The sequence below is a fragment of the Crocuta crocuta genome, unplaced genomic scaffold, assembly GCF_008692635.1.
Source record: "Crocuta crocuta isolate KB4526 unplaced genomic scaffold, BGI_CrCroc_1.0 scaffold138, whole genome shotgun sequence".
Lineage (NCBI taxonomy): Eukaryota > Metazoa > Chordata > Mammalia > Carnivora > Hyaenidae > Crocuta > Crocuta crocuta.
This window is the reverse complement of record NW_027532585.1, coordinates 2,597,868-2,610,845: the sequence shown is the minus strand read 5'-3', so window position 1 is coordinate 2,610,845 and position 12,978 is coordinate 2,597,868. Positions and strand designations below refer to the sequence as shown.

At 46.3% G+C, this 12,978-nt stretch overlaps 1 protein-coding gene across 1 annotated transcript in view; it reads right to left on the bottom strand.

The window, feature by feature from the left end:
- The window catches only part of RGS10 (regulator of G protein signaling 10), a 34,978-nt gene extending 22,471 nt beyond the window's left edge, over positions 1–12,507 (bottom strand). Inside the window, exons 1-3 of the mRNA XM_077779497.1 lie at positions 12,433–12,507; positions 4,741–4,859; positions 3,201–3,287 (exon numbers count right to left, since the gene is read on the bottom strand). Coding sequence (XP_077635623.1) covers positions 3,201–3,287; positions 4,741–4,859; positions 12,433–12,439 — 213 coding nt within the window. The 5' untranslated portion in view covers positions 12,440–12,507. The remainder of the gene's footprint in view (positions 1–3,200; positions 3,288–4,740; positions 4,860–12,432) is intronic.
- Between the last annotated feature and the right edge of the window lie 471 nt (positions 12,508–12,978).

The following is a 12,978-nucleotide window of genomic DNA, read 5'->3' as shown; positions in this document are numbered from 1 at the left end:
TCTCTCTCTCTCTCTCTCTCTCTCTCTCTCTCATTCTCTGTCTCTCTCTCTCACTCTCCCCCCCCCCGCCCTTCTCCCCCACTTGTGATCTCTCTCTCTCTCAAAATAAATAAACATTTTTAAAAAATAAATAAAATAACAGAGGCAAAGTAAGATTCACAGCGATCCTGCCACGGTCATAGCTCACTGTTGAGACACGCCCGCCATAGACTCCCTGCTGAACCAGACGTGACAAGTCTTGTGAAATTCGCTTGGACCCACTTCTCCCCCTCCACTTTTTAAAATTAGTGATTTAGAATTTACTCCTGGTTTTACTTCCCCTGTAGCCAGACGCCCTAGAGAACACACAGGCCCTGCAGTCGGAGACCTGGGTCTGCACCAAGCTGGGCAGCCTCGGGCAAGCTTCTGTGTAGCCTCCCAAGCCACAGCCCACACATCTGGAAGGATGGGGCCAGTCATGAGGCTCAGTGTGATAACCCAGACTGATGGCTGAGCCACACGGGCCTCATTGATGCGTCCTTCCTTCCTTCCTTCCTTCCTTCCTTCCTTCCTTTCCTTCCTTCCTTTCCTTCCTTCCTTCTCGCCACCATCTGCATTCACTGCCCCAGACCAGTCACCAGGCACATTCCAGGTTTAAGGACGCCAAGGCTCCAAGGAGTTTAGGCTGGGCGTCGGGAGTAGGAGTACAGTGAGGGGCTTCCAGATTCTGGAAGCTCTGTCTGTAGGGTGTGGACATGCATCCCAACACAAAGGCCTTCCAATGTCCACCTTGGCACCCAGATGTGGCTCTCCAGCTGTGAGCTCACCTCCCGCCCCCAGCCTCTCACACAGCAGAGCCGGCCTGCCCTTCAAGCTCCACTCTCCTGCCACCTGGCCTTCCTCTTCTTGCCAGGCCTTCCTCCTCGCATGCTGTTCCCCCTTCCAGAACCCTACCCCACCCCCAAACTCCACTTCAGTGTTACCTTCCCCCCGACCCCTGCCTATGCTCCTATGGAACCCACACCTCCCATTTCTCTGCTCAGCATACTTGCCAAGGCGTATTTAACAAGTTGCTTCCCTAATCGATGCCTGTTCCCTAAAGGAGCTCATCTGTCTTGGTCTTGTCTCTTCACGAGACCTGGCCCAGAGCAGGCATTCCATAAAGATCCCGTCAACTCAGCTGAATCAAAGGATGGACCAGCATGGGGAAAGAGAATGGGTGACCTCAAAACGCTGGTCCCAGTCCCAGCTCGGCTGCGGAGGAAACTCAGAGCTTCCCAATGAGAACCACATGGCAGGAGGTCCGGAGGAGAGGGCTGGCTGATCTGTAGGCCCCTCTCACCCTCAATAAGCAAAGAATATGGCAGAAGAATGGACATCATCTGTTTGGCTGCTTGACTGGCAGCTGGAAGTTTAGACTGAGACTGGGCCAATAAATCACACAGTCCAGCATTTGCGAACAGTGGTCCCTGGGCCCTGTCCTGGGTGCTGAACAGTGGCCCCTGGGCCCTATCCTGGGTGCTGGGGCCAAAGGAAAAACAATGAGTGCTCCTGCCTCCAGGGTGGCATCCTAGCTTTCCAAGGCAGGCCAGCCCATCTGCTCCCTTTTCCCCAGAGGCCATTCACCACCCGGGAGGCTCCAAGTCGTCCAGGGAGGAGAAGAAGCTTGAAGGAAGCAAATGCCAAGAGTCCTGCCTGGGAAGGCTTTCTACGCTGACCTGAGAAATTGGAGCTAAGAGAACCAGCCTTAGCATCCATCCTTGCCCCCACAGAGAGGAAGGCAGTAAAAAGTAGGCTCCCTTGCTCCAGGTTGGGGTAAGTGTGTGTGAGTCAGGAAAAGGCTTTGAATAAACCAATGATGAACATTTTCCAAGCTGTCGTCTACAAACACGTAATAGCTGCCGGCTTCATGGAGTCCAGCTTTTGGAGACAGAGGCCCAAAGCTGGCAGCCCACAGGCTGCATCTGCCTGGGGATGTGTTTTGTTTGGCAGGCAAGGTTTTCCATTTTTTTAAAATCAGTTCCAACATTTATAAAATTGGATGGTTTCATAAGAATCCAAATGCCCAATTTCTCTGGAAAGATAGCACTAGCCTGAAGAAGGCAGATGCAGCCTTGGGAAGAAAGGCCCGCCCCTAGGAAGAAAGGCCCGCCCCTCAGGGTTCTGGGGGCAAGGTGGGCAAGTGAAGACGTAGGTGGGCAGAACTCAAAGCATGGGGAAGCCCAGACAGCCACAGACCCCCAAGTGTTCACTGCCAACGTCAGCTAAACAGTCAGCCACAGCCGATGGAGGCAATGTTGGCTGCTCACAGTGGCCCCAGTACCCACTGCTCCCTATAGCCTCATACCAAAAGCCTCACGTATTCCTATTCCTTACCAACCCCTATAGTTACTTAGCTGGTAGCCTCTTAGAAATACAGAGGCACAGGCTTCATAAACACACCCCATCCATAGACCTCCTTCCCCACAATCTCCTCCACCTCTCCTCGCACCCAACCTTCAAGGTCAGAAAATCCACTGACATCAGAATTAAAGGCCACCTCCTGCAAAGAGCACACATCTACCCAGGAGAACAGTCAGAAACATTCTATGTGGGACGCCTGCCAATGGCAGGATGTTTGGTAAAGATACGTTGAATAATTGACAATCTATCTGATTTGAGTAGCGCTTTTATCGTCACACATCTGCTTATTGCTTTACTACATCCGTACAAAATGCCAACATGTCAAACTCGGGGGAAGCATCCTCGTAACTTATTCATGAAGAAAAAAGTCATGCGCAATGATGAACTTGAAGTGACATAAATTGTCATTTTTACCTTAAATATTTGTCCATCTGAACTGCTCCATTTAAAAATTAGCACACTTTTTAAAACTATTAATATTTGATCAACACAAGAGATCTAATCTGAAGCTTCAGTCTTTCCCCAAATCTCATATAGATCAGATTTCTTTTTTAAAATAATTTTTTAATATTTATTATTTTGGAGACAGAGAGAAAGAGAGGCAGAGAGGGAGACAGAATCCAAAGCAGGCTCTAGGCTCTGAGCTGTGAGCACAGAGCACGACGCAGAGCTCAAACCCACGAACTATGAAATCATGACCTGAGCTGAAATTGTACACTTAACTGACTGAGCCACCCAGGTGCCCCAAGGCAGCTGAACTTTATAAAGAGAGAAAAAAAAAATTGTCAAGAATGTTGATGACAGACTGGAAGAAATACCTGCTTTTTATCCTGTGTTTTCTTAAAATCTTCACATGCTAGCCAAAATAAAACATTTTCTTCACTGAATTCCTTTTTTAAAAATTCCTGTGGATAAAAAGAAGAAAAAATATCAAGCACTATTCCACTCTGAAAACAAACAAACAAAGAAATAATACATTTCTCTCCAACGACTAGTTTGGCAAAATTCAACAAACGAGTACGGTTCAATCACCCTGTGAAAAACTCCATCCTGAAAAACAAAGTGCGTGTTTAATGTTAAAGCTAGAATTTCATATGCATTTGAATCTAATGACTTCGGCATTGTGAGGAAGAGTAAAAATGAAGCAAGAATCTACTCACTAAGGCTAAGCTGGCAATAAATTACCAAAGAGTAAATTAAAGTGGGAGATATATTAGTTCCTTCCAGACAGTGTTTAAACAAAGTACATTCCTCTAAAATCAGCCCCATTTTTTTAAACAAAAGAAAAGAAAACATATTAAGCATGTCTAAAAATGCCACGATGAAAACTATTTTAAGTTGGAGGTGAGTTTTCTTCTGGCAGATACTGGGGAGTTAGAGGCACGCCCTGCTATTCCGCTGTGCGTAGGAAAGTGTCCTCCGTGAGACCTAGACGGCTCACAATAGCCTGGTGTCCAGAAATGCTATTAGCCCAGCCCATCACCCCTCCCTCGGTGCCAAAACAGGGACCGACAGCATCAGGGATTGCTCTGACCTGGCCCAAGACTTAAAGATAGGACTTGATGGGACTCAGGCAGATACAGGATATTCTCAGAAGTCACACGTGGTTCTTCCAGCTGACACCTGGGGTGTCTGCAGCCAAAATAGTTCTTTCTAGGCACTGATACTTCCCATCCATCTGCCCTCCTCTCTGGGTTCAACCTCACTTTTCTAGCTGGTGTCCACCTCTCTCACTCTGTTAACAACGAATCCTGGGAGGGGCGCCTGGGTGGCTCAGCCGGTTAGGCATCTGACTTCGGCTCAGGTCATGATCTCGTGATTCGTGAGTTCAAGCCCCGCGTGGGGCTCTGTGATGACAGCTCAGAGCCTGGAGCCTGCTTCGAATTCTGTGTCTCCCTCTCTCTCTGCCCCTCCCCTGCTCACACTCTGTCTCTCTCTCTCTCAAAAATAATAAATGAACACTGAAAAATAAATAAATAAATAATGAATCCTGGGAATTTTTGACGCACAAGAGAACACATCTTCACATCAGAGAGATCCAGACCACCCCCTCCCAGGTGTCAGAGAGCTGGAAATTCTTTGTAGATTCTGCCAGTGAGCACCCCTTCCCCTTTACCCCTCCCCCCTCCCATCCAGCCAGATGCAAACCAGAGACAGTCTGTGTATGCCCCTCAATTCTGGTCCATGGCCATCCAGGAAAGCCATCTTAGCCACAACAACTGAGAAGTCCTTATTCTCAGTGTTAAACAGTGTTTAACCTTTTCAGTGTTAAAAGCCGCCCTGTGTTTCCCCCACAGGCATCTAAACTTCTTCGTGGGTTGCATCAATCCCGGTCAACAAAGAAAAAAAAAGGCAAACCCTAAATCTTTTCACGCCTTCTGGGTCTTCAAGCAGATTCTCCAGAGAGGCTGCCCATTTGGCTGTGCTCTTGGGGTTCTGGTGGCTGCTGCTGGGACTCCCATCGTTGCCGTGGATGTCTGCAAAGCAAAGTTCAGAATGTGTTTGTGGCCCCAAAATACTTTCATTTTAAAATATCTGCATATGATGGTCATCAACATCATCATCATCATCATCACCACCACCATTATAGCTAACATGTATTATGTGCCAGGATAACTATAATATAGGCATTTAACCCAGGGAACTCATTCTAGTCCTGATGATGATCTTATGAAGTAGGCACTGCCATTTCCTCCATCTTACAGGTTAGGGAAACTGAGGCTCAGAGCAATGACAAGAGGGCCTTTCCATCTTTCACCACTCTCCGTCCATCCTTCCTCCATCCATGTGACCACTGGCCACGCCTCAGGGAGCCCTCAGGTCTCATTCAAGCCATCTTCCCAAGGCCCCCAAACCAATGCCAACTCCTTCCCCATTACACTTTGTGCACAGTCTTGTAATTATCGTGCTGTATTGTGATTATTTGTGCGACTGACTCAATAGTCTGAAAGCTTCTGTATATCTTTATCTTGAATCTGCAACATGTGGCTCATTGCCTGGGACATAAATAAAAAATATGTACCAGGGCTGGGATGGGGTGGGAAAGGGAGGAACTGGCTGCAGGTACAAAATTTCAGGGGGGTTGCCAAAAAAAACAAAACAAAACAAAAACTCAGACACCAACATAAATGGTATTTTCATGCAAGATTTTGAAAAATCAACATTAATGCAAAGAATTCCATAATGAGCAAAATACCAAAATTTTAAATAAAGATGGGATGGGTATCACTGCCTTTTCTTTTTGCCTCAGGCTCCAAATATGGTTCAGCATCACGCTGTTCTTATGTGTGTAGACTGAACGAAGGAATGACTCCTTGTACCTGCACATCTGATGCATTCTCTTCCTCGACACCTGCCGAGACCCTTGACTGAAGGAAAGGGGACAGGGGACCTCCAGCTAACACGCTTCGGCTACTCGCCTGAGAGGAAGTGAGAGCACAAACACGCCTCCTTCTACAGAATTGGGCCCCTTCCTGGAGTCAAGGAAAAACCATGGAATGTCACTTCGGGTGGGCCAGGTTCCAAACCCAGTTCAGCCAATTCAGACTGTGTGGTGAGGGGCAGCACTCTGTGTGTACAGCAAACATAATCCTCTCATCTCTCCAGTTATCTAAGGATTAAAAGAGGACCCAAGCGAGCCATCTAGAAGCTCACACTGGACTCAACAAACATTAGTTCCTCTCCCCTCTTCGCTAAAATAATGATCTATCCAGTGAACTATTTTTATAGCTCATACTGTTTTCTCCATTGCCTTTTTGTTTTCAGAGAAGAAACATGTTTCTATAAAGACAAGTTTGAACACAGGACAAAATAAGCTTTTAACTAAAAAGTCAGCAAAGCAAACCATTTGAAAAGGATAAATGAAAAAAAGTCACATGAATTTTAACTGCTGCAAATAGCCAGGATGCCAGACAGTTTAAAATGTTTTTGTTTTTGTTTAATGTTTATTTATTTCTTTTGAGAGAGAGAGAGAGAGAACAATCAGCGGAGGGGCAGAGAGAAAAGGAAACACAGAATCCGAAGCAGCTCCAGGCTCCAAGCTGTCAGCCCAGAGCCTGACACCGGGCTCGAACTCATGAACTGTGAAATCATGACCTGACCCAAAGTTGGACGCTTAACCAACTGAGCCACCCAGGCGCCCCTCAAATGCTTTTGGAGGGAAGTCGTATCACGATACATTGTACTTAACAGTAACTCCATTTCCATGATCTTTCATGTCTTATTGGGGATTAACACACGTGTTAATTTCTCAGGCAGCGAGACTGTCTCCCACGATCTGGGAAAACTACCTGGGTTTATTTACTTATTTATTTTTAAAGTTTATTTTTATTTATTTTGAGAGAGAGACAGAGAGCAAACGGGGGAAGGCGAGGGAGAGGGGGGACAGAATCCCAAGCAGGCTCCACGCTGCCACTGCAGAGCCCGATGCGGGGCTTGAACTCACAAACTGTGAGATCACAACCTGAGCGGAAATCAAGAGTCGGACGCTTAACTGACTGAGCCACCCAGGCGCCAAACCACCTGGATTTTAGACATTCGCTGGCTGACTCGAGCTGAACGAAACAGAAGCCAGAAACCCCAGCCGTGGACTGCTTCCATACGCGTTGGTAAGGCAGCACATAAAAGAATTATTGGGGACGAATCTATTCCTCTAATCAAGAAGCAAAATCACTCGAACACATCACAAATGGACCTGACGCTTCTCTAAAGTGAATCTTCAGTTCGTGGATATTAAATTAGTTCCCTGCTCTCTTTGCAAATGCTAGAATGGCAAGCTTCTAAACCCCGAGTTTCTTCCCCACAAAGCATAAATCAAGTTAAAAGGTCATTATAATAAGAAAGTTCTGCAAGAGGGTTCATTCTGCCAAGCATTTCACCAATTTACCATCCTGTCCTTGAATACAGCTTGACGATTTACTCCATTTCCTCAGCAGACCTTCTCTTAAGTAAATAAATGCAGAGACACAAGTGGGCTATTCCTGGAACAATCTCTCGGGCAGCCGCCAATTCCTCTCCCTGTCGCAGAATACCTACTTTGCCCATAAGTTTTCAACCTGGGTCTGAAAGGATCCCCAAACTCCGGACGTTCTTTTCAATAATAAACCAAACCGCATTTGGGCTGTGGCTGCCACGCTGTCTCGCACATAAATCTACTTGGTGGGTTCTCATTTAGCCAAAAGGGTGCTCTGGTTAACCAGATCGCCTGGCTAACTGAGAGATCGGGTATCTGGCCCCACCATGAGGTAAGTGTACCTCCCCCATCCTTTACTTCATACTCAAATCATTTTGCATATTAGGCTTCTGTGCCAGCTTTTACATTTGAACAACAAGTCTTAAAATTCAATGCTCATTAGTCTGGTCTAGTCCCCTTATTTTACTTACTGGGAAGTAAAGGTTCAGAGGGTAAAATGACCTTGAACTCCCTGATGGAACCAGTATTGGAACTTCCAGGTGAAGGTGACTGTCCCTACCAGGACCACCTCCACAGAACTCCAGCTGCTCCAGAGCACGGGGACTTTGCAAATAAATGGCCTTTCCTATCAGTACTCTGCGGGGCCACCCCCTCCCTGCCATCGAAAGTAAAGGAATACATCTCCCACAACACTGTTATAGAAGGAATGGAACTTCCAGGGCTGGCTCAGAAAGGACACCATGATGCAGCTCATTATTCTCCTTGGCTGTGGTTACTGGTGTCTGGCTTTGCTGCCCTGGATAGAGACAAATTCCGGGACGCCTGGGTGGCTCAGTCGGGTTGGTGTCCGACTTCGGCTCAGGTCATGATCTCAAGGTTCGTGGGTTCGAACCCTGCATGGGGTTCTGTGCTGACAGCTCAGAGCCTGGAGCCTGCTTCTGATTCTGTGTCTCTCCCTCTCTCTGCCCCTCCCCCACTTGTGCTCTGTCTCTCTGTCTCTGTCTCTCTCAAAAATAAACATACATTAAAAAAAATAAAAGAGGGGCACCTGGGTGGCTCAGGCGGTTAAGCGTTCGACTTCGACTCAGGTCATGATCTCGTGGTTTGTGGGTTCCAGCCCCACGTCGGGTTCTGTGCTGACAGCTAGCTCAGAGCCTGGAGCCTGCTTCGGATTCTGTATCTCCCTCTCTCTCTCTGACCCTCCCCTGCTCACGCTGTCTCTCTTTTTCTCAGAAATAAATTTAAAAATAAATAAATAAATAAATAAATAAATAACAATTTCCTCCCTGCCTTTCTGCCCACCTTCTGCGCCAACCGTCCTGACCATAGGAATTTTCTACCCACACTCTATCTGCCATGCGTTCTCACTTTACCCAGAAATACTGGTTTGAATTTTTCCAGGACTTCCTGATTGTCTTTCAATTTTGATGAAGGCTTTTGGCTATGCCATTTGTTTCTTAATCCTTCTTGATGGTATCAATATGGATAGACAGCTCTGAAGAGAGCAGCATTTGCAAACTCCATTCATTTAATGGTGCGTCTCTTTTCCAGGTCATTATCCTGACCTCCAGTGAGACTGAGTAGAGGCCCACCCACTTGGCACTGCCCTAGAGAGAGCCCCTTAATTCACGGCATTTCTGTTTCTCGGGGTCTTCCGCTCAGGAGACTTTCACTACTTCCCAATGCAGGTATGTAAAGGCATCCTAAACAAGTTCACCTTCAATGTTACAATCAGTCCAATAATTATAAGAAAAAGAAATAATCTTTCCCCATGGCAAGCAGGTTTACATCTGAACTTAAGAATAAAACAAAATCAAGAGTTTTCAGCTTCCCAAGTCCTGGCGCTTGGGGCCATAAAGGTGCAATAATATTCCCTCTGCTTTTTCATTGATAAAAGTTGCTGGTTGAGGTGGATTGCACAAGACGGGAAGCTTGGAATGCACCGGTGGAAAAAAAAAAATCAAACATATCTTTCTAGCAGCTTTACGATCACTCAAGCTAGTAAGAAATAGGAATTATTGGTGATAACATTTGTTTCAATTTTGTCCAGATTTGTTTATCTTTTCATGTTGTTTTTAGTTCACCTGTAAAACATTTTTGCAATGGAAAAAAAATTTTTTTTCATTTTTTAAGCCTATTTATTTTGAGAAAAAGGGAGAGAGAAAGCAGGGGAGAGGCAGAGAAGGGGGGGAGAGAATCCCAAGTAGGCTCCAGGTTGTCAGTGTAGAGCCCAATGTGGGGCTTGAACTCACGAACTGTGAGATCATGACCTGAGCTGAAATCATAAGTCAGACACTTTACTGACTGGGCCACCCAGTCGCCCCTGGATAAAAAAACTTAATTTCCTGGGTTCTTTAAAGCATTTTAGGGACACCTGGGTGGCTCAGTCAGTTAAGCGTCTGACTTCGGCTCAGGTCATGATCTCACAGTTCGTGGGTTCACCCCCCGCGTCAGGCTCTGTGCTGACAGCTCAGAGCCTGGAACCTGTTTTTGATTCTGTGTCTCCCTCTCTCTCTGACCACCCCCCACTCATGTTCTGCCTCTCTCTGTCTCAAAAATAAATAAACTATAAAAAATTTAAAAATAAATAAAGCATTTTAGATCAGGGACACCTGGGTGGCTCAGTCAGTTGAGCATCCAGCTTTGGCTCAGGTCATGATCTCGCATCCATGGTTTCCAGCCCTGCATCGGGCTCTGTGCTGACAGCTTAGAGCCTGGAGCCTGCTTTGGATTCTGTATCTCCCTCTCTCTCTCTGCCCCTCCCCCACTTGCTCTCTGTCTCTCAAAAAAAAAAAAAAGTTAAAGCATTTTAGATCAGATTTTTGTAGGCACAAGACTTATTTTTCAATAAATTTATCTTCAGATTAATCTATCATTAGCTAATAACAACCGTGAACATTTACAAATTGCTTACAGTGTGCTGGGTACTGTTCCAAGCTTTTTTCATGAGTTAAATCATTCACTTCTCACGATGACCCTGTGGTGTGGTTCATATCATCCCCACTTCACAGATGAGGAAACACAGATGATGTGCAGTAACTTGCAAGGGTCACCCAGCTAGGAAGGGGTGGGGGGAGGGGGTCAGAGTCCAAGCACAGCTCCAGAGCACATGGTCTTTACCATGAGGCTCTACTACCATTTTTATTTTTGATATCTGCCGATCTTCACACTCACCAAGGCCAAAACACAGCAGCCTTGAAGAGAAAGATAACATCTGCACTGTGGGAAAAGCCTGAGAAAACTGAGAAGGAATTCCACCTAGATAAAAACCCACACCAGACCGGGCCAGCACCATCTAACACGCAAACACAGTGTACATCCGCTTTCCATTCACATTTATGCGGTTCTACATGGTTTCTGACTTCAGTGAAAGCCATTATTTCAAAGATACAGATGGCGGAGGCTGGTGGCTTGCAGCATTTTTGTAATGCATTATTTATAGATGCTGTGATGTCATATCTATCAGAGACTTTCTCCAGACATTAACTCCTCGGAAATCCATACTCAGCAGGCGTCCATAACGCTCATCAAAATGGAATGCTTGCAGCATGGATCCCTGCTATCAGTCTGCAGGAAGGTCTGGGTAATGATCCTGCATAGACAATTTTCCCAAGTCAAATAATGTTCTAATAAAATCTCAATACCAACTTCCTCAAAGCAGAGTCAACGCACAGCATCAAAGAATCTATCCTAAGTGTCCCCTAAAGCTTACAGCATCATTCAAGAAAACAAACCAAATATTCGACCCCAGGAAGAGGCAGAAATGTTCACTCCAAAATTCTAAAGCGGTTTCATACAACACACACACACACACACACACACACACACACACACACACACACCCACACACACCATACTCCCATAAATATTCAAGGAACATGACCCCCATGAAACTTATTTAAAACCTCATATCAACTATGCCACATCAAACATATTACATTAAAAAAAAAAAAGACTTTTTCTTTTTTCCAAACTTAGAAGCAGAGAATCAGTTTGTTACAACTGGTGATCTATGTAAGGCTACGAAGAAACTGGGTCATGGAAACACTCTATCTAAATATTACTTAAGTGTTTTTCGGCTCCAGTGTCTAACTTCTGAGAATAACTATCCTTCAAGCATGCAATTCCCTTGGTGGGGAGGTCTGCGTGAATGGCAATGAGCAGAATACAATAATAAAAATGAATAAAGCTTAAACATAATCCTAATAAGAGCAAGCATCAAAGATCAGAGGTGAGCAGGCTGCAGAGGATGGACGGGGCTCAGAAAAGGCATCATGGCATTTTTCACACGAAGCCAGAGACTTCAGAGGAAGCCGAGTGCTCAGGCGGAGCCTCCAAAGGTCACCTGTGCATCTGTGTCTGCACTCTGCGCTCCCTGCGGTCCCTGCCCTGCCCCGCTGACCCCCCACCCCCAGGCAATAGACGAGCTGAGGACATCGCCAAAGCAGGTGGGGGCCACTCCTTACGTTCCNACACACACACACACACACACACACACACACACACACGCACACCCACACACACCATACTCCCATAAATATTCAAGGAACATGACCCCCATGAAACTTATTTAAAACCTCATATCAACTATGCCACATCAAACATATTACATTAAAAAAAAAAAAGACTTTTTCTTTTTTCCAAACTTAGAAGCAGAGAATCAGTTTGTTACAACTGGTGATCTATGTAAGGCTACGAAGAAACTGGGTCATGGAAACACTCTATCTAAATATTACTTAAGTGTTTTTCGGCTCCAGTGTCTAACTTCTGAGAATAACTATCCTTCAAGCATGCAATTCCCTTGGTGGGGAGGTCTGCGTGAATGGCAATGAGCAGAATACAATAATAAAAATGAATAAAGCTTAAACATAATCCTAATAAGAGCAAGCATCAAAGATCAGAGGTGAGCAGGCTGCAGAGGATGGACGGGGCTCAGAAAAGGCATCATGGCATTTTTCACACGAAGCCAGAGACTTCAGAGGAAGCCGAGTGCTCAGGCGGAGCCTCCAAAGGTCACCTGTGCATCTGTGTCTGCACTCTGCGCTCCCTGCGGTCCCTGCCCTGCCCCGCTGACCCCCCACCCCCAGGCAATAGACGAGCTGAGGACATCGCCAAAGCAGGTGGGGGCCACTCCTTACGTTCCATGCTCTGGGGTTCACCTGAGGAGCTTCACGCAGCCCAAAAACCCACTGCCTTCTCAGAGACACTTCATGTGACACAGGCCGGGGGGCCGTGGGTCTCCTGAGCACCCTCGGGTCTGGAGGAAAAACAAGCCTCCACATCCTCTTTTGAGTGGACTAAACAACAGATGGCCACTGGTTTCCAGTTTCTACCAGAGGGAAGGAAATAAGAACTCCAGACTGTTATTTGTAGCCTCCCTAGAATCTTCACTTTCTAGGCAAAGACCCAGAAAAAATAAAATTACCCAAGAGCCCTATCCTGGGGGGTGAAAATGAAGACCCTGTCATTATTTCCTTCACTTCCCAGAAGCCCCTGTGCTTCCCCTGGGGCCTGACAGTCATGCGTAAATGTGCCCCCCACGCTGCCCCGGCCCCTACCGCGAGGCAAGTGAATGGCATCTTCCCTCCAGAAACAGAGAGACTGTGCATTTCTTGAGCAAGAGCTGCGTGGTCCTCAGGGTCAGCAGCGTCCGGCGCTCATGGTCACGTTTACATTGATGAATG